This window comes from Brachyhypopomus gauderio, unplaced genomic scaffold (genome assembly GCF_052324685.1).
Source record: "Brachyhypopomus gauderio isolate BG-103 unplaced genomic scaffold, BGAUD_0.2 sc184, whole genome shotgun sequence".
In the NCBI taxonomy this organism is placed as follows: Eukaryota; Metazoa; Chordata; class Actinopteri; order Gymnotiformes; family Hypopomidae; genus Brachyhypopomus; species Brachyhypopomus gauderio.
The window spans coordinates 225,860-252,270 of NW_027507005.1; the positions used below are offsets into that span (position 1 = coordinate 225,860).

Consider the following 26,411-nt stretch of genomic DNA (forward strand, 5'->3'; position numbering starts at 1 on the left):
AAATGTTCAAAAATCGCAATATAAAATTCCATGTCAAGTCACAAGTCTTTAGGCTGGTGTCAAAGTCAAGTCACGAGTCAATACCAGGATAAGCTGGGAACAGGAGATAACTATTTGATAAATTACCTGGTAGCCATTGTCCGCCGCCTACCGTTAGCGGTCACTTCTACGTATTGCGTATATTCTGTGTCTCTTATCACCATTCAAAAGATGAAAGCTCCCGTTTTAGAACATTAACTTTATTTGAGCAAAAATCAGATTTGAAGCTATTTAACTATCACTAATTTGGCACTTATCATTTGTTTCCCTTAATTGTCCTCAAAACTTAAAATGTCTATGGTTGTTTTGATGTTTCTTTATTATAAGTGACCTCTAAGCTATATGGGGCTACTACCCTAGCTGTAATGACGTAAACTAAACAAATCTTTTTGTGATTTGGGTGCTTATGAAGTTTGATGTGGTGTTTCAGGGTCTTTAGTTTATTTCCCACATTATTTACACGTTGCGTCCATCGGTTTTATCCAAGGATTTAAACTCCCTGACCCTGACTGTACCCAAATGCTCCACGTTCCGTACTCCAGCCGTAGCCATGGCAACCTCTCCCATTTCCCGCTCGCGAAAAGCGACGTTGTTATACGTCATGAGAAAAGGGGCTGCGTCCCAAATCACCGAAACAAAAATAAGGAATAATGGCAAAATTAACACACAAATACATTTGTTGTAACTCACACACAGCAACTTAATTGCTCTTATTGTTCAGTCATTTTGGACGAATCCGAGGCGAGTCGAGGGTCATTAGGGACGAGTTTCAAGTAAAGTCTGAAGACTTTTTGTAGGCGACTTACGCGCGACTTCGACTCGAGTTGCTCACTCGAGTGCCCATCTCTGTCAGATAATACATAAAGACAATAAATAGACAAATAGCCTATTAGTCTCAGTGCAAGGACACCAAAAAAATTTTTATCAGAAGCATGCAGCGTTGCCTTCAATTGCATTTAAAAACGTACTGGACTTAATTAATAGGGGCTCAGAAATATTAATAGAAATTCTTGCCATGGATGAATATTAATCATGATGGAGGATTCACACCTACGCTACTGCTGGCCCTCTCTCTCCACAGCAAACAGACATGCACACAGCCAGATAGACACTTCCTGGTCTGCAGTTGTGTAAGCTGTTATATACGAATTGACATTTCCATGTAAATATTACAACTAATGATAATATGTCTGAATAATTTTAGCAAAGGCCCTGGCTGATGCGTGCGGACAGACAGTGACTAATACATGTCTCCTGAGTCCCGAGAGCCAGTGCTTAGAAGGAGACACCATGTTCACCATCAATGGCTGCACATCCCATAATCACAATGTTGGCCTTTCTGCCCTTCATAAATGTTTCCAACGGCAATACATTCATAATAATACGACAGGCTGGACTCAGTGATTTAGAGCAGGGCCGAACAGCTGTGAGTAAGTGATATCTACATGCAGAGCGGTGAAGAACAGCCATGGTCCTGCTGTTAAAAGATGCAGGCTTGCTTAATGATGTCGTATGCTTTGTGTTTGCCACACATGCCGTGCCTGTCTGTTGGCTCAGCGTGTGGGCATTACTGAAGGGTGGGTTGCCCCTCTGGCTGCCACTTGTACTTGTACTGGCGGGGGGGCAAAGATCTCCAAGGGCAATGGTGATCATTTACTGTGGGATTATCAGGAGGCTGTGATCCAAAAGCTCTGTAGGTGGAAAGTGTAATGCAAGCATGCTGGTGTCTGAGGGAGTGTGTGTGTGTGTGTGTGTGTGTGTGTGTGTGTGTGTGTGTGTGTGTGTGTGTGTGTGTGTGTGTGTGTGTGTGTGTGTACACACAAAGACATATGATCCCCTATAGTGACATGATGGGTGAGATTACATGGGGATATGAAGTATGTATTTGTGTTTGAGAGAGAGGCAGAGAGAGTGTGAGTGATAGAGAGAGAGAGAGAGAGAGAGAGAGAGAGAGAGACTAATGATGCAGTGGAGGTTTTACCTGTGCATGGATATAGTGTGCTGCTGAGTTCTGAGCAGCCCACACAGTGAGAGGGCCTGTCCTTGTTTTAACCACTGGCAATATTTCAGAGTTACATAACAGCCTCAACATAGAGCATTCAGCCTGCACATCTCTGGCAGGACTTCACTCATACAAACTTCTACACAACAAATATTTGAATATTACCAAAACCTTTAGGATATATAATGACATAAGTGTTAATTAAAAACAATCTTTGTTCATTTCAAAAAGACATTCGTTTTACAGTTTTGAAGAAGTTGACATTTAGCATGTTTGACACTGATTTCAATGTAGACTCTCTAAAACATAAGGATACATACTATTACTAAAACATAAGGATACATACTATCACTAAAACATAAGGATACATACTATTGTCTGTAGCGTGGAGCCTAATTAGAGTGGTAGCATGCATACTAGGGCAAATCTGTTTGCCAGCCACATGTGGAGCAGTGCCCTGTTTATATCATGTTTGATTCGCAGGTAGGTGAGTGAAACAGGTGTCTGGGCTTCTGCCCGCGGACGGATCAACACCTCTCCTGATCCCCCGTATCGACAAGCACGACCCCGCGCTGCCATTTTGGCTCTCTCCCCCCCCCCCCCCCCCCGTCGTTTAACACGCTTTAATAGCCACGCCTCCTGCCGTGGGCCCATCGGCGCCGGCGTGAGCAGCCAGGGCCACGCTGATGAATGCCTTCGACGCTGCGCCGCTGAATTTGCCTGAAACGACACCTCCACGGGGATGGTGAGGGGGGGGGAGGGGATGGGGGGGGGGTGGGGGGGGGTTCAGATATTACTCCCATTCTCCCTTCCCTCTATGCCAAGCGCCGTGCACGTCTTTCACGGCATGCCAGCATAAGCCTGTGATAAAATGTCCTGCCCATGGGGTGTGATTGTAGATGCATCACTAGGCTAGCATGTTTTCCTCTCAACTGTAATTATTAGAGTGTTTCATGTAAAGAGCTCCAGCAGTGCTTTATAGCCTGGCAGTGACAATGCTCATACAGTTGAACATCATGGTTCTAAGAACTGTGGGTTTTATTTTTGGGCAGGGTGGTTCTGCAATCTGCGAGCAATCCGCTGCTCATCCACTCCTTCTACTTCAAGGTATACTGGAATCCTCCTCTACTGGGTCGTCCAATAGGAGCTGTCACTCTATATCATTCACTGCTCTGTGCATTTTAGTTATATGGTAAGAATTTTCACTGAGCAAAATGGCCTTATGTGTGTTAATTCAGCATCCTATAGGGCAACAGGTTTGAACACCCACTCAACTCCCACCATTTCTTGTTTCTAAGGTTTCGTGCCCTCCAGTATCTGCTGCCACCCACAATTACTACAGATAAAGGCATTCAATATAGGTTAGGAAAGACACAGAACAGTCTCTCCAGCAGGTTGGCTCATACCACGCACACCTATCTTACCTGCACTCGCCTCTCATACAAGGACACAGGTGCAGGCTACACTGAGCTCGGCTGACAGTCTTTGCTTGTTAAGTATGCTATCGCGGGTGTGATGTCATTGTATCACCATAGGATATGACGTTTCTTTTTCACTTGTTAATAAGTGAGCACAGGTGTGATATTAGTATCTGACGTTTCATTAGGGTCTGACGTTTCTCTTTTTCTCTTTTCTCAGCATCCGCTTCTTCCAGTTTTTGGAGGTTTTGATTTGCTGATCCAACAAACCCCAACTAGCTGTGTCTCTAGTATCTTGTTAAAAGCCTTCTCGCATTTGGGTTTTACAAAATACATGTATAGCATTCACAAGTCATAATCAAACCACTGGGGTTACTATAGCACACATGTGCTCCTGATAATGAAGTTCGAAAGAAATGAATGAATGATAGTGTGTGTGTGTGTGTGTGTGTGTGTGTGTGTGTGTGTGTGTGTGTGTGTGTGTGTGTGTGTGTGTGTGTGTGTGTGTGTGTGTGTGTGTGTGTGTGTCAATGGTAAATATTAAAACTCCACAAAGGAAAAAGGTCAAATTATATATTCAATTCTGAAAGGCACCATAAATGTTCAAGGCCTTTTACTCAAACATTTGTTCCAAAACAGGACATGCAGAAAATATATAATAAAAATAAATAAATAAAATGGCCTCAGCATGGGATGTAAACAACATTAGGGGTTGATTTTGCTTACTTTGCTTTATTTCAGCATGTAGACCGACAAACGTTTTTAATTATGCACTTGAATATGATCATAAAACATTTTATTTTAATTCATGGTATTGCCTGTGAAACCAAACATCTGTGGATGATACCGTCACCCGTGGTCTTCACAAGTGTCATGGTTGCGAACTCGCATCCAAAGTATTTTCTGTTAGTGGAGCTCAGCTGAGATAGCAGAGCTGTGCGTTCTTCCGAAACACCCCCCAGTTAGCAAACCTCTTTGGAAGAGCATCAGATGGGAGTCTCTCTTCAAAAGAAAGAAGGGGAATCTCCTGGCGAGCACACATATTGGCCAAAGGCTATTTAGAACTATTTATTTCATGCCAGAAATGTATGTGGGCTTGCGATTAAGTGAACCGGAAAACAGGGAGGACTGAGACTTCACACTTACGTGTTGATGTCGAACACGAGTGAGGTCAACACATACAGTGTCCCGCTGGTCCTGAGGGGAGAATATTTTAGTAAGTAAACTCAGAACCTGTTGCAAAGGTATTTCAAAGAGCTGTTAGAGGGCGTATGTCTTCTGTCACTTTGAAATCAAAGCAGTAGACATTCTAAAATAGACTGAATGACTAGACCAGACTGAATATGTCTAGAATACGTCTAGAATGAATATGTCATAATGCATTCCAGAGGCGTCCTCGGGCTGTCTCACTGCATAGGTGATGACAGCATGGCGATTGGCACCATATCAAACCCCATCCTAAGGAAGCCCCTTCCTAAACGTCAAATGTCCCAGGTTGGTTAATTGGATGGGATCATAAAAATGGCATTTCATCTTAGACAGCTTAAATGGAGCATAATAAACAGGATGCTTATTGTGTTCAGGTGTCAATGTATAGCACAGCCTTAATTCATGCTGAATCAGCGGACGAAATGCCATTGTCTAACGATGCCACATTTGGCAATGAGTTAGAATAGGGTCTCTTAATAACTGACTCGAGAGGCATGGCTTGTCCTGCGTGCAGTTAAACTAGTTTCAACTTTATCTCGAGCCTTGTCTTTTACATAATGCCAAATCTTAATAAAACTCGAAACAGCCCCAAAATCTCTTAGAAACTTCCTACTCCCTTGAGAGCACCCAGCATCATTTCAAGGAAAGAGGCCATGATCTTCAGCACCGGGTCGGTCACAGGAAAATCAAGAAAAGACCAGTTCCCTCATGTTGTCTTTAAATGGTCAGTACGCCGTGCATTAAAGAGATGGATCAGCGCCCTCTGAGGTTACGTAAAGACCCTGCTGATGCACGCTGGGTCTTGTCTCTACAGTCTAATTGACTGAGACACGGGCTTATTGATTATGCCTGCGCACAGGCACAAACCCGTAGCCTTCATCCAAGCAAGCTGCACTCAGCTTGTGGTGGTCAAAGAGAAGTAAGCAGTCACTGATGCGACAACGAGTCGCCATGCAAGTGTGTGGGAGGGTTGAAGTAATTCCGTGAGCACACAGAAAGCCACACAGGGCGAGAGTAACTCCGGGCCAGATCTTTGAGCCCCTGGGTCAATAAGAAAATCAATTTAATCTCAGGAGAGTTTGAATAAAAAAAAATAGGACATTTTCTTATCGTCCGTTTACCAAGCCGAGGGCGTTGGGGTCGCCCAGGCAGCGAATCCGCTGTGATGTCTGCGCCGTGACATTTATATGTCCATTAGTTCTCTGTTCTTCTCTTTCCCCAGGTGTGAGGCCAGGGCCGGGGGCACACGACGCTTATCGGGACCCTGGGAGGTGTTGGCAGGCGGAGACTGTTTTCAGCTTTATCAGGGGACAAGTCCCAGCAAAACAGATGATCTTAAAGCAGCCCCTCCCTTAGATAAGAGAGACCCAGACACACTCGCCTATGTACATTGACATGGTGGCACTGACAGCTTCCCCTATGTTCTGATCCATTCGCCCACCACTTCCTGCTCCGACCCGTGTGTGCCCATGCACTCCAGTGGTCCCGGGTGGCTTTGCTGTGAAAGTGGTCTTATCCGTAGATCATCTGAACTGCGCACAGTCATAAACGCCACGTATGACCAAGATAAGACTTGAGCTGTAGAGATTAGGGATTCAGCAGGGGCAATTATACACAAGCACCAGACTTGCACCTGTCACTACCTCCTGAGCAACAGCAGGGCAGGTAAATAAGGCCATCTCGCACAAACTCACACAAACTCACACACACACACACATACACACACACACGCGCACGCTCATGCACACACAGAAACCACCTTTTAACCACTAAGTTTCCTTTGTGTGCAATAAAAGGAGTGGAAGATGATGTAGATAGAGCAGGTAGGTGGTAATGGGTTTATGACTGACTCATTCTCAGTCTAGTGGCAGACAGCTGCGGAATTAACACAGCAGGACGTATCACGGTGGCATCTGTGACGGAATCTGTGCATAGCGAAAAAGAGAAACGCTTTGCTCTAAAAAGATACAAGAGGCCTTTGTTTTAGTCACCAGTCATGCTTTCCTCCTCCGTATTAAAGTACTGTACTATACACCGCATCAGTACTATTCAATGACGCGTTCCCCTCTTTGTCTCTGTCATGTTGCCCTCCGTGCACTGACAGCAGATCTTGGCACAGAAGAACTTCAGCTGTACCTGACATTTTCTTCTGTACTTCCTGTAAGCATGGAGGCACAGAAGCCCCAACTAATGAGTCCTATTCTATGTCTGCAAAGTGCACCCATGATTGAACCCGATGTCTCAATTACCCACCATCACTGTCTGCATCTTCATAGCCCATTTTTTTTTTTTAGAAATGTCAGCTTGGAGAAGAAAAACCATGTGTGAGCATGTGCCCAGATATATTGGCTTCTTCATGCAATGCCTGTCCAGACATGATCATTTCATATGCAACAAATTCTACTATTATAATTGTGTCAGGACTGGACCAACGTCTCCAGTGAGTTGGGGCAGAGGTGGAGCTCTCCTATGTTTCTGTTTATGTACTGCAGATGGGGAAAATTTTGAACATTTTACTCGGCGATCTGATCTGAAGCTGACCACTACTGAACTGTGTCAAAGCGAAAGGGATGAAAATGACTGCTTTAGCAGTGACAGAGATGCCATCACCCCTGAACCTTCTCCAGTAATATTGGCTAGAGTTTATGCACTTTATTTGAAATTGAACCAAAATTTGACGAAGGATGCCCGAGCCAGCTTCCCAACCAGGATTCTCCCAGCTATAACTGGAGGAAGAGCTGACTGTTGTTTATTGGGCTGTGGGCTGCTCTGGACCACAGCAGTGCGGTGTAGCTAGGCCCGCTCACGCCAAGTGCCGAGATTGTTTTGGCAAGTGAAGAGAACCAGCGAGAACGCACCACGGTGATGATCACCAGACTACAGGCAGGCACGCTGTCTTCCATACCACATACCTACAGAGACCAGCGTTGGCCGTGCACTCTGTCTGAGCCGAAGCCCAGAGGCTCTGTGCAGTACACAGTGAGGAAGAGGAGAAGGGCTATTTAGCTAATGCCATTCCCTCATCCTGCCATTCCTCGGTACATGTCGCCTGATTATGTAAACCACCTCCGCAGCATGAGACAGAGTTTATTTAGGTATACAACCTTGGGCACAGTACTCAATCTAGAGAATCATTCCAGGCCTTATTAAAGTGCCAACCGTGAGTGCATTTACATTGCAGGCAAGCTGAGGCGAATGTGATTAGTGCGAGGTGAAGTCCTATGAACTGTATTGCTTTAATCTAAGAAACAATTTAGAACTTCTTTTGATATTTCAGCTGGGAGAAAATGGCCCCTGCTGATTTCTGGGAAAGGTGGGAGGTAGTGAGGATATGATCTGTATTCCTATGGCTGGCAAATATGATCATATATAGAATATATTACGTATTACGTTACTGGGTCATGTGACTGTCATGTTTCCTACAGTTTTGCATGTTATGTTGAGCGATGTGATTATATAGTTGGAAATACCTGTGTGTCTGCAATAAGACCTACTGGTCGTTTTGCTGTAGTGATCACCTGACCTGCATGATCACTTATCTCCACACATTAAGATGTATAGTTTTTCTTTAGTTAGCCATTGGGTTGCCAAATGGTTACCTTCAAATTCCACCCATCTTTCAGCTTGCTACACTCATGTTGTATGTCCATCTTGTACCATGATATATAGCCTTAAATTCTCCAGGTATATGCAGGGGGTTTTGTAACGTGGTTTTCTACTAGCCATGGTTACGTTGTACTTCTACTGATTAATGATTCCATTCTTGGATAAATAAATATGTGACGGGCAGGGTGAGCAAAATAAAATGGAAGCGATCACGCCAAGTCTCACGGAAAAAGGATGGTTTATTGAGAAAGTGCGCAAACCAAAACCCATTAACTGATCCAAATAAAGGCTATAATAACCAGCGGTCAACTGGTACAAAGACAAAGACAGGCAAACAAACGACCCTCAGGTGAGACGGATCACGGGCTCCGCCCACCTGAGGGACGCACACAACGCAGACGGGGGCGACCAATAGGGGCCCTCCATACCGTGACAAAATATAGTTAACAACTTGGCTTTTCACTTTTTTGAAAAAGCAAATGTTAACTGCCGTTAGGGGACTAGCTATGGTTTTATAGTGAACATGCATTTCCTGTGATGCGTCTTATTATAACTGTGCACATATATTCAGTTAAACAAGCCAATACTTTAAAATGGGAATTATTCTTAGTATAAATACTCAACCAATACACACCAATCTTCATACCTAAGTGATATGCATGAAAACTAGGTTTCAGCTATGTAAAATATTATGTAAACACATTTCAACCCCCCCCCCTTATCTATTGTAAAATCATTTATTCTTAACCCAGCCTGCATCAGCAGTCCTATGCAGTTAGAGGATGATTGCAGTATTGCAGGGGCATGTAAGGGCTTCAGACTAGTTATTGCCATAACCTGTTTTTTGCTAGTAATCAGGACATTGCATTATTGTGCAAGTATTTTCATTCAGTGAGAGTCTTTAAAATTACAGAGTACACAGCGAGGCCTAGATTAACTTCCCATAAACAAGGTGGTGAAGCACTGATTTCACAGCATGCGTATTCTGCGTGGCTCTCTGTGTGGTATGCTGATAGAATGTCGCTTTCCCGCGCAGACCTGTGGCTATCCTTGATGGTGCGCTTGACCCATTTTTGCACATAAGACTTTATGTGTAGCATGTGGTCACTGCTCGGCATTTATATACGGTACCTGTGGTCTGTTTCACAGACTGGAAAAATGTGGCGTTTCGTTTGGAACACTTGCACGAGTGTAGCATAGAACCCATAAACACAGCTTGCAACAAACGCACATTCAGGTCTATGTCACTTCAGAGCAATTAAGACCGTGGCGCTGTGTCATTACTGAAAAGGGCAGCAAAGCACACATATCTGCATTAACAGTACTTACTTCAGGCATTACTTAAACCATCAGTAGACTTTTCAGCCAAACCCACAAAAAACACCCCTGTAAGTTCTGTGCAGAGATACAGTAGTCTAATTCATCATAACCAGCCTAATGTCAGTCAGTTAACTGTGGGCACTGCTGTTACGGTTAGCTTAGTCACAGTTTCTGGCATACAATCGAGGGGAGCTGAGTCCTCAGTGACTGGGCTGTGTTCATAGTGCTCAGTGACTGGGCTGTGTTCATAGTGCTCAGTGACTGGGCTGTGTTCATAGTGCACAGTGACTGGGCTGTGTTCATAGTGCTCAGTGACTGGGCTGTGTTCATAGTCCTCAGTGACTGGGCTGTGTTCATAGTCCTCAGTGATTGTGTATAAACTCCACTGATGCACTGAACTCTTTGTTCACTAAGAATGAACACAGGATGGTTCTTCCTTACAATTATTTGTATGGTCAGTGACAGATGCACTAAAACCATCATCATCATCATCATCATCATCATCATCATCGTCATCATCACCATCATCATCATCGTCATCGTCATCATCATCATCATCATCATCATCATCATCATCATCATCATCATCATCATCATCATCACCATCATCATCATCATCATCATCATTATCACCATCAGGGGTCTGGAGCTCCTACCATCTCCAATATAATCAGAACTATAATCCCATCAGATCAGTGAAGTGTAATAATAATAATAATAATAATAATAATAATAATAATAATAATAATAATAATAATAATAATAATGTCTCTGACACTGACACATACCATTTATGTAAGAAATCACTATGCAATAGCAAACAATAAATAAATAACAAGCATAACAATGTGTCGAAGTCAACATATTATGTCTAAAACGCGTTTAAAACAACAATAGTTGTAGACAATAGTAGCAGCAACTTACATTTAGAAAAGTGTTAAAAATATTTGTGGCATTTTCTCAGAGCGTCAGTCCATCACCCCTATGTTGTCATAGGAAGATGGCAACGCGTCAATTCAGCGCTGAAGTTGCGCATGATAAAAAAACTTCTTGGCGGTATCCTAGGAAACTGGTGACGAATGGAACACGGGGAGCTGCAGCGTGTTTCAAACGTGACAGTGGGCAGTCACGGTCAAGCGAACTCCCTAACGAGATCACTGGGGATGGCGAAGGAGTGGCACTCTAATTACGGTGTGTTCATGAGGTGAGGGGTTATTATTAGTACGTATCAGTGAAGGTACCGTTGAATTTGTGTGCGCGCAAATTTGGATGCGCGCGCAAAACATGAGTGACGGTGATATGCAGCGCGTGCTCCGCCTTTCTCTCTCTCTCTCTCTCTCTCTCTCTCTCTCTCTCTCTCTCTCTCTCTCTCTCTCTGAGGCAATGGCCGTAGGATTCACTCTGACTCTGGGAGATGCTTCCAAAAATAAAGTGGCGTCAGGCTGTGTGGAACACGGCGACCACAAAGAGGAAAGAGTGGCTCGTCAAAAAAAAAAAAAGCCTGCAGCATGAACACCTCACGAACACACACACACACACACACACACACACACACACACACACACACACTAAATAAGGACACGCTGTCACAGATGCGAAGCACCACTCTTACACAGCACCCCTGGTGCATGCCAGTGTTCGTCTACACAACTTTGCTCAAGGACATGGAGAGGCGGATTGGGTCGAACATTTCTATAGAAGTTAATTTAAGCCTGTCCTTTTTAAATAGGCTAGCTTGGGGAAATTTACATTTTTGTGTTTGCAAGATAAAAAGTTTTGGGTTTTTTTTTTCGCGTATTTAAATATACTGATCTGCTAGTGTGAAAGACGAAAAGATAAGTATAATTTGGTAGTCATCTTTAGGTGTTGCGAACACAGGAAAAGTCCTCAAACCATGTTTTACCATGACTTTATTTGTGTGGTTTACAAATGGTTGAGATGTAGGTAACTGGATCTATGAAGGATCAAATGTGCCATTATGAAATTCCTTTGGTGTGCCTGGTGGAATGGGGTGGGCTCCATTTTAAGTGAAATTTAAGTAATTGGGCTGTTGTCCATTATTGCTTGTCAATTTACTGAGGGGCGAGGCACGCCAGGTTGGTGATTGAACCCCGTAATTCCATTAATAAATATTGGAATTGAGATATCCACTTTTGTAAAGCAACTTAGTTTAGGTCTTGGATCCAAAATCTGCTATAGTCTGATCTTGGTCTCAAAGCTTCTTGATCAGATATCCAGTCTTTGGTAACAATGCGAATGTTTCCTCTACGCCATTCAGTATTTCGAGCAGGGAGATTCGTTTGATCCCTGTTGACCAGTCTCCGCGTGCCAGTTCCCCCCCAGTTCCACGTGCCAGTTCCCCCCCAGTTCCACGTGCCAGTTCCCCCCCCAGTTCCGCGTGCCAGTTCCCCCCCAGTTCCTCTTAACACTTTAGCACGTCAGCAGCAGAGTGAACGGCGCCGCATGTCAGTAACGGGCATGATAGCAACAACCCGCAATCGTGGCTCCCCTATTCAATTTTCATGTGACCTGAATATTCTTTTCTCCTTTTTCTGCTGACTGCACGACATCCTCTCGTTTCTGTTACACGCGCGGCCTGCAGACGGGGCCGAGACTTTCGAATTACAATTTGCGAACCCACAGAAAAAAAAAAGCCCTGTCTTCAGGTAGCGAGCGCCTGGCGGTCTTTGCGAAACGATGACTGGTATCGATAGTTGGCGCAGAGATACAATGTCGAGCACAGGCTGTGTGGATTTCTGTCTCAGGATTACAGATGCATTCTGTGTATCATGGAGCCTTTTATCCAGCACAGAAGACATGCATAATCCAAAACACGTGTTCAGAAGAGAGGACTCATTACACGTTGCTGTTGTACAATGGCATTTGATTCAAATCGCTTCAAATGTCTTTGCTCCTTCTCCCCTAAATTACTGAGTAAACAGCAACAGAATCACCGAACAAACATAATTATATGATGCTTTACAACAGTCTTGCAGGTGCAGACAATTTAGCAATAATCAATCTAAAACATTCAGTGCACAAATCCTATGCCTTTTTATGCATATACCCATTTTGAAGTCAGGAATACTAAGGCATAGAAATCTGGGAAAAGGTTCCTCTCTGTCTTCTCTCTCACTCTTTTTTCTTCCATTCAGTTTTTATTTCGTAATGCACTGTGCTAGAGAAACGTCCTCATCCCCTGCACCTGCCTCACACCCCACCAAAAAATAATAACCACGTCTACAAATTTTATATGTCTGTTAGGTTTCTATATCAAATAAGAAAACAGGGTACAGTGTTGTGACTACAGTGACATTTTTGCTACAGTTTGACAATTTGATTATAAAGGGCACATTTGCAAACACGTAAGCATTTCAATCTAATCATAATGGGCAGACAATAATGACGGCATGACAATTCTCTCTAAGGCATTGTGTTCTGGCACAATACAGCCAACTTATGGTAGTTTAGGCCTTAAAGGTTACAACTATTCATCTTTTGTCTTGTCTAGCCATAAGCAATTTTCTGTTATCCTAACAGAGGCAACTGTTATACTTGTTAGAATTTCTAGAACTCCAGGCTTAGATGTAGCTATATAGTTATTAATAGTTATTAAGCTTAAGGCATATTGCTCAGTAACCAGGGTGAATTATTCACTAACTACACTGAAACTGATTGGAATTGTTACAAGTGTAAGGAGTGAGAGTCTGGAAGCTTCTTGTTTAGTCCTGCCTCAAGCTGGTGTCATGTCTCAAGCAGCCGCTGAGATATTTAGAGTTCATACATATGCAGGAACAGAACCGAGTGAGACTGTGTTTTTCGAGCGATGGCTAGTCTCCCTACAGCAGCAGAGCAACCTAAAGGGGATGGAAGTGAGTGGTTGGTGCCTTAGTGGTTGGACTCTCGTGGAACACACATTCGGGAGGAAAGACTGCAGCTGCACTGAAGTCTGGAGGTCTTTGTCCTCCCAGCAACTGTGCCCTTAACCACAAGGCATTTTACCATTTTACCCCAAGCTGCTTCAGGGTTATCACTTCTGTCACCCTAATCCCCTACATTCAGTGTCTGCACATATAAGACAATATCTGCTCAACCATGAAACTATATGAATATCACGAGCTTTCCCATCGCTGTGGCGTATTTCTAATACCTGTGTCAAAGTGTCAGGAAAATCAGCATTCAACACAGACATTGTCTACAGTACATCCACGTGTGACACGAGCGACTTAACAAAGTCTAAAAATCCCTTGAGGATAAACTAACATAGCTCAGGGAAAAAAATGCTTCTCTCGCTGTCTTTCAATCCAGTGCGCCAAGTGAGGGAACGCTGTTGGAATACGCCCGGGGAAATCTTTAAAGCTTCATCCACTATTTAATCAGTTAAAATGTAAAGCAAGGAGGTTCTTTTCAAATCCAAATGCATAGCAGTCTATTGAAAGAGGTGCATTTAGCCGTTACAGAGAAACATTTTCTCTGTCCAAATGCAAATACCTCTGGAGCAGCCGGCCTAATCATTTGTATTCAGAGGGCCGAGCGGCCTGGAGTTGGAATGAGGTTGATAAATACAGCAACATTTTGTGGCGGCAGACCTCGGGGGAGCACCAATCATCATCTTGTTTTTTACTGGACTTTCACTCAAGCACCTCCATCTTCCTCTCTCCGTGCCCTGGTGTGCATGTTTCACAGATCTGGGAGACTCACGCGTAATCATGCCTTTTAGGGTAGGTGGGGGTCAGCTTGTCAACAAACAGGATTGAATGCTTGTCCATGTACCACCAGCATACTGTCGCAGCTAGACAGATTTTTATTTTATTTTTATTTTTTAGCGTTCTTCCTCCCCCTACAACTGCATCTTACTACAACTTCAATGCTAATATTTCATCACCATTATTGCATGCACCCGTGGATTGATTAGCACTACGACACATATTGGAGCCCTCTGGTGCTGTTAGCATTGACTCTTTCTCTTATTTCTTTTAATACGATTTTTTTTTTCTCTCCACACGTTAAACAATGGAGTGAAATGATTTCTGCGTTGCTGTTCACTTTAGCTATCGACCCAGGGCTGTACATTAGCAGCAGTGCGGTGCCCCCGGGCTAGGTCAGAATAACCCCCAACTGTCCCAGCACTGCCTCAACATCATCAGGAGGCCCTGGGTACATCGATAACTGTTGGCTGCCTCCGTGATATTTCACCCGGGATGCTGAAGGAAGCAAGGACCTTGTGGCCCCAATCCTACTTTACCGCCTAGCCTAATAGAGCAGTAATGAACAAACACCACCCAACACCATCACCACCACCACCCACATTTTCCTGATGCACACTGCGATACACAACACAGACATGCACAGTTCAAGAGGTGGTCAAGAGGACCTCAGTGGTCAAGAATGTTATGGACTTCCATGTTTGTCTGGGGCTAAAAACCATCACACTTCCAGAAATCTAAAAGCGAAGTTTCAAAGAAGAATTCAAGTAAATTAAAGAAAACAAAGCCATTTAGGTATGGTCAGGGGCCCATATTAATCCAGTAATGGTCCACCTTAAGAGTTATGTACCACAGCCTGGGTAGAACAGAACAGAGATCAGAGTTTCCTGTTTTTACCCCAAAAATGTCATACATTACATAAAGGGTGCCTATATAACATTTCACATAAAAATTTCATATTCGTGAATGTTTATTAATCACCATTTATTATGTATTAATGTTTTTACATGACAGTAATATGATTGGCTATGTTAATTTAGAGAGTTATTAACTCAATATTTTCCAATGTATTCTTTTTGGATATCTTTGATGGACTGTAGTAATCTCCTGCCATTGACGTGCTTGAATATGATTAAGACAACATTTTACTGTCATGCAAAGCACAAATGTTTCATGACATTTCATGTGAACATTTAACATTACATAGCGTACTATGTGTTAGTGTCATCTAAAGAATATATAGAAAACTCTTCTTCTCTGACCCAAAAAAAAAAAAAACATATATAAATATATATTCAGGACCCAGTTTGTGAAAACCAATAGAATATATGAGAACATAAACCAAACATCAAAGCTTTCAAACAGAGATGACTTGCCTCTACTCTTTCCCTGTTGAGAGAATCAGTGTGTAAGTGCCCATTTCAGTACAAAGCTTTCTTCAGGCACACAATTCTGCCATCTCAGCAAAAAAAGAGAAACACAAAGCAAACGATCGATACATTCTGCACGACGCATTCTTGCATTACCCCACCATTTTAAAAAATGCTGCATTATAAACATAACAGGACATGAGCTTTAGTGATTCACAATATGTATAATCTTCAGTCGATCTCACAGTAGAGGTGGTGTTGAGAGGCAGGACAGGTCATTGCTGAGTGGTGGAGGTGTTACTATAGCAGGAGCAGGCTAAAGCCAGTGTGTGGTGTTTCCTCTAGCGTGTAGCATCCCCAGTTGTTATAACACAACAAGAACAAACAAGACTTGTCTTTTCCTGTGATACACTGCAATCTCCCCAACAAATGACCAGTTCTTCTACCACAAGCCAGATCATACTTAACGAGAGCTTTTTTAAACGGGCTGTTGCCACCTCCGGCAAGCTCCGATATTGATGGGTTCCCCTTACTAAGGAGCAATAGGGTACAATGAATGCTTCCTAAGATGTATACAGGGGAATTCCAGCATACAATCAGATAGGACTCTATTGATCCTCATGGTAATGGTGCAGGCCAATAGGAAGCATGCCAGTCCAAAGACTACTTTTGCTGCAACTGGCCTGAAATGACTTTTCAGGTCAGCTAAATACATGACATTTTGAGATCATGTGGCATTTGCTGGATAGGTATTACTGTAACTAAAGCAGTATGTTATGGCAGGGTACATGAACAACACAAACTTGTCTAGTTATTCCCAAAATAAAAAAGAAAAGAATCACTGCATACACAAAAATTCATATCTGATTCAAATCTTAGCAGCAAGTATATCCATGACATTTAGAAAGTGTGATGCAATAATTAAAAGCAAAAGATTTGCTCATTGTCCACAAATAGTGAAAGATTTGCAACTATTAGCTTTCAATCACTAAAAGACTAAGTAATGACATAGCAGGAAATCATGGAAACTGGCTGATTTTCAGTCAGAGGAAAGAGTAAGTTTTGCAAAATGTAAAATTTTATTTTCAAAAATGTAAGCAACAGATTACACAGTTAACCTTCAGCAAATGCAGTCCTAACTTAAACAGTACACTCACATCCGGGACTTCAAAATGAAAGACTCACAAACTTACACACTATCTACCTATAATATACAAAAAAATACATAATAAATATTAAAATGGCCACAGGAGAAAAAAGTAAGTAATCAAAACAATCAGTAGAGAGCAAATGTCGGGAAAGTTTAAACAAGACGCTGTACCTTAAATACAATGGGGTCTTTGTTTTTTTTTTTCCAGTTACATTTTTTACAAATTGTGCAAGATTTTATACTAAGGCTCTGGTCTTGACATGACAGCTGTTCAGTTTACACACACACACACACACACACACACACACACACACACACACACACACACACACACACACACACAGATACACACACACACACACACACACACACACACATACACTCAATCTGCTCCCTGCACTCTCCGCACTCTGTGGGATATAGGTGTGGAGCAAACCACTGCTGGAGAATAAATGGGGCGTTTTGCTGCATGGGCAGTGGAGATGCACACGAAAGTGAATATGCTTCAAAAATGAACATGCTCTTCACGCTACCATGAAGCACTCTCTATATGCCTGGAGACATTGTAGAAGAGTACCTTCTAATATCAAGCCACAAGAAAAAGGAAAGAAAATAAAAAAGAACACACAAAAGAAAAATAAACCCATCAATAACATTAAGGCAAGAACATGTGATGTGTTATCAGCGATACTGTAACAATATGTCAATGTTTAGGTACATGAATGTGAAACACTTATCTGTTTCTCCACTGTCATTTTAGCACACATTTTAGATTCTCAAGAGCAACTTTTAAAATCCAAACATTGTTTTAAGACTGTCAGAAACTGAGATAAGAAAACAGCACTGCCAGACACAGACATACTGCATGGATCATAAAAACTACAAGAAATAATTAAGTTGCAATTGGAAAACCACACATCAGTACCCAATAAAACACCCCCCCTCCCATCCCCCTCCCATAAAATTGAATGGAAAAAAATCACTTACATTTAAACCAATTTTTTCCTCTTGTGAAGATGTATTCCAACAGTTTGTCAAACCACATGTTTTGAATACTTACAGTGAATAAGAAGTCTGTTGAAAATAAAAAGCATTCATATTTCAGTTTGGGGGGAGGGAAAACTAGACATCCTTGCAATGCAACGCAGGGGGGGAAAAAAAGCATCTTTTTACTTCTTTTATAACTTAGTGCAACTTTAAACGCAAAACCATTCCCGTGATTCCTAGAGGGAATTATTTTTTGTTTTTTGTCATGTACACCTTCAGTCTTCAACATATCCAAAGCAAAGGGGTCAGTCTACTGTTAACATCACATTTCTTTCTTTTTTCTTTCTTTTTTATTTACGTTTTTTTTTTTCGTTTGCTTATCTGCTTTATTCGGCCTTCCACGGTAGTTGTTTACTAGAACATAAACACAGGAGGGGTCATCCACTTCCTGATTATTTTATTCCCTTCGATCTTCACGTATGATGTTTACTCACATCAAGAGGTGTGTATGATTGACAGTTCCATGTCAGGCCTACAGGGCGGGGTCAGGCATAAAAGGGGTGGAGAAAGGGGTATTATAGTGAAGAAGAGGAAGATAGGAGAGCTATACAATGGGACATTTCCCTGACCAATCAGGGTGGTCCCCCAAAAAATGATCCAAGACCAAAAAAAAAAAACGAAGCCTTCATATAACACAGTAGGGTTCCCTTGGTAACCTGGATTTTCTGCAGTAGAGGAGGGTGGTGCTGAAGCATCGTCTGAGCTCCCGGTTGGAGAAAATGCAGATGAAGGGGTTGACTCCGGCCTGTGCGAAGCTCATCCACACGGCCGCGGTGAGATAGCCCGCAGGGACCACCGGGCCTCTGGCGAACACCCTCCAGTAGCAGGCCACGAGGTAGGGCCCCCACAGACTCAGGAAGAAGAAGGTCATGATGTAGAACATCCTGCTTATCCTCTTTTCCGTCTTGAACTCGTCCAACACCAGCAGACGCCTGCGGCCCGCCGCGTTGCTGTTCTGTCGGATGCCCAGCAGGGTGGGGGGCGTGGGGCCTCTGCCGAACCCGGCCAGCCAGTTGGCGGCGGCCTGTCCGCTCGCGCCCGGCCCGTGGAAGGTCCAGTTCTGGCTGACGGCGGGCACGAACTGGACGGGCTTCATCTTCCGCCGGTCGTGGACGAAGAAGATGAGCTTGAGGTAGACGAGCTGGGTGGCCAGGAGTATGAGGGCGAGGAGCAGCATGAAGCCCAGCGAATCGTTGGCGCGGAAGGATCGGTGCTGGAACGTGCACTGGTCCTCCTCGCGGATGAACGAGTAGGTGCCCACGTCGAGCACGGGCGGGAAGGCCATGGCCACGGACAGCGTCCACACCATGCAGACCACGGCCAGGCACGTCCAGAAGGTCAGGCGCTTGGTGTAGAAGCGATGGTGCGCGATGGCCAGGTAGCGCGTCACGCTCACACAAAACAGCATGAAGGCCGTGTGGAAACAGGAGAGCACGCCCAGGAAGGCGATCACTTTGCAGGTGAGCGTGCCGTACGTCCAGGCCGAGCCATTCTTCACGGAGGTGAACACGAAGGGGAAGCAGATGGCCGAGCGCAAGATGTCAGAGGCGCACAGGTCCAGGAGAAAGTAGTACGGTGCGCGGTGCAGGCTCTTGTCTTTGACCAGGAGGATGGAGATCAGGAGGTTGCCGACCACCCCGACGCCGATGATGAATCCCAAGGAGGTTAGTTTAAGGAACGTGGCAAGCGGAGAGACGTTCTGCAAGATGCTCTGGTCCCCTGCATGGCTATAGTTCGCCATAGATGGAGGAAGGATCATAAAGATGATTAAAGCTTCAGCTAAGTATCATGATCTGGATGCAAGGGGAAGCGTTAGATCCATTTGGTGTGCTTTGAAGCAGATACCAGCCTTGTTATCAGTCTCTCTTCTAAGACATTCTTTGTTCCTTTGTCTCATCACACCTAAAAAAAATCCTGGAAAATACGATCCACCCATCAGGATTTGCTGGCATAAAACAAATAGGATGCTTTTAATTTCATTGCTACCTATATATGAGGCTCGAAGCCTTCGTAAAAGATTAAGTCATTTTCGTGCTTTTTCTCCCATTATCTATTTGAACATCACATTACAACTGTAATGGTATGCGGTCGGTGCAGAGCCCGGTTCGACTCACACAGTTGGTTTATTTAAGTCGATATAAAACAGCCATTAATATCAACATTACGGGTATAAATAAAGGAATATTAAGATACATGCTCGTTATGATAAGACCTATCACAAGAACGATGGCAATAAACGCCGATTATAGACAAAGGGTTTCAGGTTGAGGTTTTGTTCGCGGTAAAACCGTGGAAGGAGTGAAACATTTATAGAAATGCAGCAAGAAAGGTGTTGTTCACACCCAGAGAATCTGCAGAATTTAAGTGGGCTCTTTTTATCCGGGACAATCATTCTACTCTCAGCCTTCGGGTATTGATGAAAATGAGCAGAGAGCTAACCGAGCCTCGACGCTATCTGACTTTCTGTTGCTCGGAATTAAAAGGAGCGCCGTAATAACATCTTCACTTATAAAAGCATTCATTGAAATGGACAGTGGTAGACTAGCCCACTCGCACCAAGCTTATGCGTGTATTTATTTATTTATTTATTTTAATCGAGAACGGTCTGTCTTTGGTTTCAAAAGGTATGAAAACGCAAATAATTACAGCATTTTATATATATATATATATATATATATATATTGTATATAATAGCAAACGGCCACATTCGATTAAATTAAAGCATTGAAACCATCCAATCGCCTAGACCATACCAATAGCTATATTATGTATTCAATATGAATGCCTTAAGACCCATTCGACAATATGCCTATTTTGGAATAAATAAATGGTTTCTGTCGCACCATATTCACAAAATCATCATCGTGGGTCTCTATTTGTTCTCTATATAACAAGTGTAGTTTAACCTATGGAAATTTGGACAATACAACTGCGTATATTTCGAATAATCTTAGGAGTTACATTTTTTTTCACTGTCAGAACCGTTCTGGGTTGACTCCGACCAAGCCGCACGTCCATTAGGTAAAGCAATTTCTAAGTAGCCGCTACGAATCGACTGCAATCCAAGATACGTGTTATTTCCAGTGGTATGAGGAGATTAGCAAATATATCAATAACAACGTACCTGTTGATATTCCTCTTTGTCTCCCTGGAGCTTATTTACATGGTAGATGTCACTTTGCCGTAAAAAGCCCGGTTTTGTTGCCTGCCCTTTTACCACCGTGCACATACAGTAAACGGTGCAGACGGCGCATGCGCACTGCTCCTATTTGTGATCCCAGCCGCGTCTTCGTCTCTTGTTGCAGCAGCCGCGTCTCCCTCGGCAACATCTGCACGATGGAGAATCGCGGATCGTTTATTTATCTCGCACTGTCGGGAAAGGATTCATAATCGTAGGCCTACTTACAACGATCAATGACCATCCTAAGGACAACTGATCATGAGCTAGCCTACCGACACCCCTGCTCTCAAATGTGTAATTGTATCATTTTTTTACATTTCGCATACATATTCTGTTAAGGATGCACACGATTACTGCGAGCATGCTACAGCCTATCGAGTCCACTGAAGGTGTACCTGTTAAAGTGGGTTAGGACCACCGGGTGGTTCAGGTTCTGGAGGGGTTAAACGGACGGTAAGCGAATACATTGCGGTTCATGTCAGGATAAACTCACTCAACATGCATAATTAACATAAAGCTCACTCGGTGTTGGATACAGACTTATTAAGTGATCTTACCAAGTGAAATCACTTTAAATGTAGTGTAAATATCTTAAATAAGTAACTTGTTTGTAGGGTTTTTTTTACTTGTTTTAAACCATTTTCATGATTATTTCGAGATAAAATTACCAGCATTGTATGTGACCGGAATAACTTTATCCCACCAGTGTCTGCACATAAAATCAAAGATCACAACATTATCGGTAATGACAGCACACGCCATGGCTGGGTGGCATATTCATAAACTTTATTACAGAAAAGGAGCAATTAAATCAGATTTTGAACAATTCAAGCAAAGCTTCTCGATACAAAAACAAAAACCCAAATCAAAAACGTAAATGCAGTACACAGGGCTCATCTACAAAATAACTGGAGAGTCCAATCTTTAATGGAGCAGTAAAACATCCCGGAAGGTGCCGAGAAGGTCAGCGGTCCACCCAGCCCGGTCCACATCGGTACCGTAGACGAGCGTACCCGCCGCCATCACGCTGAAGCTGGGTCCACTTCACACCACCGCTCGTGTACTGGAGCCTCGCTGGTTCTCCTCGCCCTGTTCGCCGAACCGGACCCCCAAGCTTTTACCGAGCAGCTCTCTCCTCCCCCAGCCGATGTTCCGAAGACCCACACGTCCAGAACAAGAACCAGCAGACGCGAGAGGAGTTTTGGGGAAGCGACGACCAACACTTCCGGATACGGGCCTGCGGGGCGAACGTCTCGTCAAAACTGCCCCTTTCGCCTTCGTGCGTACCAGCCTAGGCAAACACAAAAGCCCACGACCGCGACGGTGGTCCCCAAAAGCAGCGCGACACCGTCTCCGCCGTCGAAAGCCTCCGCGGACTGTATGAGAGTCATGAAGAGAAGACAGAACATCACGAGGGCGGTCGGGTGTTCCTCGGCGGGCGCCATGTTTGTATCGCGGTGGGAAGGAGCCGATGACGCGTGTCAGATGATCCTGCTGCAACTCCTCATTCTGCAGCGGCCAATTACAGTATCATAGAGCCGACCCGGTTCTGGTTTTACTTTTGTTCCCTTAAACGTAGCTGATGTCAAACAATCTGACTAACAAAATATTTGTTCATTTGTCGGTAAGCCTGTGTTTCCACTGTAATGTATAGGATTTAAATGTTACATATGTATTGATTCATTTGCTTATGTACATAAAAGCATTAATACAAAACATGTTTGTCGCTGTGTGCAGAACAAAATTAATAAATAAAATGATCACTGTAAGGACTGTAAGTGCCAGTCATCCATCAAGGCCTCTAGCATCACTGATCAGTTGAGATAAGTTTAGCATTGTTTATTGTGGTGGGGTTCAGTGTCAGGTTATCAATATATGACAGCATTTCATGATATGTATCGTAAGGTGTCGTGATGTGTTTTGCATGACCAGAAAGCATGTTATGATCTTATAGAGCTTAGGTAGAAGGCACAACCCTCAAATTACAGCAGGCAATAGAGCAAAAGTATTGGTGCACACTGTCTACAAATTCTTCATTGCTCCTTAAAGAGAGTTATTTCTCTCTTTAGTGTTTATGTTTCGAAGACGGAAATGGATTTTGACCAATATTTCCGCTGATTTACGAAAATATTTTTCATCGGAGCGCGCCCAGCTTCGACTCGCCCAGCTTGCCGGAGTTGGAGAGTGCCGTTGAATCCGGTCCAGCTCGGCGCCGCTATGCCGGATGACGTGCCAGGCTGCCACAAATTGGCTTATGGAGCCTGCCGGTTTTCAGGGCCCCGCCGGCTTTTCGTCTATCTGCCGGCTCGCGATGCAGGGCCCTGTGATTTAATTGGCGCCCACCGGCCAAAGTCAAACGCTGACCTTGTATGCCCGACCAGCCCGGCCACCTCTGTCCTGCCTGTTTACGCCACTGTTTCCGCAGCATGCAGGTGGAGGGATTATCAGCAGGGGCAGAATGTGATCCCACTACTAAAGAGCTTGTTACAATGCACAACACACATCAGAGGAGATTAATGCCTCTGTCCTGACCTGCTGGATAGGCGTCCATATTTCGCAATGTTTCACTCTTCTCTGCATTGATCCACGGCCCGAGCCCTCTGCAGGCTAGAGAGACAGGGGTGGCATGTAAACGCAGTGCCAGGCATGATGGGGTCGGGGGTGCCAAACTGGCAATAGAGTCCGCGGGCTTTTTAATTGTGCTGGCTGCGTGCTTGTCCTTGCCAATGCTGACCCGAACAGTAAATTAGATCTGGTAACATTTACATAACGTGCCTTTTATAGCATGTGCAGTCCTGAGCCTCAGATGTGTAAACTGACTTGGCACGCATAGGTGGTCTATATTTCACAATGCAATATAGGCTATGAACTGAGGAAAGCACAATAGTTTGCATATTAGACTGCAGGCTCTTCAACTTCAAACTATGTTATTTTCTTGCCTCCCAATTATTGTCTCCATTTGTAGCAAAGGGGCTGATCCACCTGTGCTAGAAAAGCACAAAAACACCCTCTCTCAAGATTAATTACGCACTGAAATAGGTTTCTTAGAGCAGCTGAGTAAAAGTGAGTCTTAGAAGCTACTGCTCTCTTTGTACAGATCCTTTGGTACATGCATAATGAATTCCTGTGAGATGACATGACAAATGGATTGTCCTGTGGCTTTTGTGCTACTGTTCTGGATGTTAAATACTTAACAGAGCTGAGATGTTGGCGGCAGCGGAGGACGACCGGTCCCACTGAGTCATCACCATCCGGGCCGGCGGTGTCGCCGACACAAGGCGCCAGGGTTCGGAGCATCTTCGGGGTGAGCGATTCATACGAAACGCGGCGGACGCAGGGGCGACCGTGGTCCAGCAGGCTGGCGCTACCTGCCCCGATGGCGAACGTGAAGCCCAGGGACGGCCAAACGGGAAAGCGTTCATTGTGAAAACAGCGTGATTGCATCGTTACCTTATTCATTTCCTCTTCGATTCCCCCATGTTGCCCCCACGTGCTCCGCGTGTCTCCACTCAGTGAGAGACACACACTGTCCCACTTCCAATCTGTTGGGGTGTCAAATCTTAATGGAATTTATGATCAATGTTTTTCAGACCAAACCACTTTATTTTGTTGTTTTGTTTGTGTTCTGTCTGCACCTTTTTCAGCTCCCCTCCCCAAGCACAACCCCCCCCCCCCCCCCCCCCCCCAAAGATAAATTGCACGGTGGCGGTTGTGCTACTTCTTCTTCGACTGCTCCTAAATTCTCCCACCCCCGAGAGAGAGAGAGAGAGAGAGAGAAAACGAGAGACCCTGCGAGCTGTGTCAGTGTCGTAAAGAAACAAAAACCATTTCATGGGTCAGTGGCTGTGCGGTTATGGCTGGACTTCTCCCAGACTCAAAACAAAATGGTCAAATAAGTGTGCATGATTGACAGAAGTGTGGTCAGAGCGGCGTTCAGAGGCACCTCAGCCGGGCACGAGGCCAGCCTGGTTGAGCAGCAGATCTCTGGTGTTGCCAGTGGAGGCACAGACGCTGCATCGCGTCCCGTCCAAATGCTTTAAATGTCATCACCACATGTGACGAGTGCCATCGTGCTATTCGTCTGCCCCTCCCCCCGGCACGATTCTCTCCAACAGGGAGCACGCTGTACTGCTTTTTAAATCTAATGTCAGAAATACTTTACATGGGGATAATCCTTCTTATGCCCATATACCATATTCTTTGTGTCTTAGGAAATGCATGTGTGTTTGAGAGAGAGAGAGAGAGAGAGAGAGAGAGAGAGAGAGAGAGAGAGAGAGAGAGAGAGAGAGAGAGAGAGTATATATTAAAGCAAAAATAGTAGACTGGAAAATGATATTATGGATTCAGCAGAACTCCTACGGTAGAGCACATATTCCAAAATCTGTGTCACTGAGGCTCTTGTTGGACGGCTGTTTCTAGTAGCCTCCCCTTATGGCCACGTGTACCTGGGTTATAAGCATGTCACTCTGTTACTCAGCAGTGCTTGTCTCTCAGTATAAGTGAGCTAAAACCCCACTGAGACCCTCCACTGACCTACTGCTCAGACTGCATCAGCTGTTACCTTGTACATTACACTGGTAAGGCTTATTTACCTTAAAACAAAAAGAAATGTTGAGCACGTACAATCATGTAGCCTACACGTTTAGGGCGGGGTTCATTTATGGGCTACTATAGAATGTAAGAGTTTATTACATGAAATTGCCCGAGCACGATCCTGACGACTTGTGGCTGAGATGTTACTTGTGCCTGGAGGAATGGTGCAGGTTAGAGAGAGGGTTAACGTTTCAATGGTTTCCCTGTTTCCATGGCGACTCAGACTTCAGCCTCGCTTCCGCGCGCGAGGCGCTTGCCCTCGCTTCGAGTTCACAGTCAAGATGAAAACAGGAGGACGAGAGTCTTCACTCCGCTAAGATGCGTGTCAGCCGACAATAACTGACCTATATTGCTAATGCTTTACGCAAGCCCTACGCTGCATGTTATTCAGACATGGGTGTACACAATCTAACCTTTTTGCGGGCTCTTTGTAATATAACGTTGAGTGTCCTCCATGTGGATAAATTTTGTTGAGCAAACTCAAAAAAGGGAAAACAAAAACAAATAAAGAACTGGACGGAAATGTTCAGACATCTCCCAGGACGCTGGGGACTGACAGACGTGTACCCAGTCCATTAAAGACGATCTAAACTTCACTAAACTTCACACGAGCAGCTGCCCGTCAGACATCTTCCCTCTGATGTTAATGCTTTGAGATGGAGACAGACCTCCACACAGACCCTGGAGGTCCATCATGTTGCAGTCGACGGGAAATCACCCCACCTTCCCCCACCCCTCATCTCTTGTGCATCGCGTCCATCCACACAGTA

At 44.2% G+C, this 26,411-nt stretch overlaps 1 protein-coding gene and 1 long non-coding RNA gene across 3 annotated transcripts; one reads left to right on the forward strand and one right to left on the reverse strand.

Annotated features, from left to right (window-relative positions):
• Positions 1-16,945: 16,945 nt before the first annotated feature.
• Positions 16,946-21,194, reverse strand: gpr85 (G protein-coupled receptor 85). Of its 2 annotated transcripts, none has more exons than XM_076995171.1 (2): positions 20,992-21,194; positions 16,946-19,781 (listed from the first exon to the last, which is right to left on the reverse strand). In XM_076995171.1, the coding sequence occupies exon 2, from the start codon at positions 19,624-19,626 to the stop codon at positions 18,493-18,495; it is 1,134 nt and encodes a 377-aa protein (XP_076851286.1). In that variant the 5' UTR covers positions 19,627-19,781; positions 20,992-21,194; the 3' UTR covers positions 16,946-18,492. The 2 variants fall into 2 exon arrangements, with proteins under 2 accessions (XP_076851286.1, XP_076851287.1); XM_076995172.1 differs by having other exon boundaries at positions 16,946-19,812.
• Positions 21,195-21,387: 193 nt separating this feature from the next.
• Positions 21,388-22,821, forward strand: LOC143501993 (uncharacterized). Its single transcript, XR_013127044.1, has 2 exons — positions 21,388-21,501; positions 21,755-22,821. It is a non-coding gene; the product is annotated as an uncharacterized LOC143501993 (long non-coding RNA).
• Positions 22,822-26,411: the final 3,590 nt, after the last annotated feature.

What these genes read in the sequence shown, in the direction of transcription:
- gpr85 (XM_076995171.1), bottom strand. Translation starts at nt 19,626, where the DNA reads ATGATCCTTCCTCCATCTATGGCGAACTATAGCCATGCAGGGGACCAG.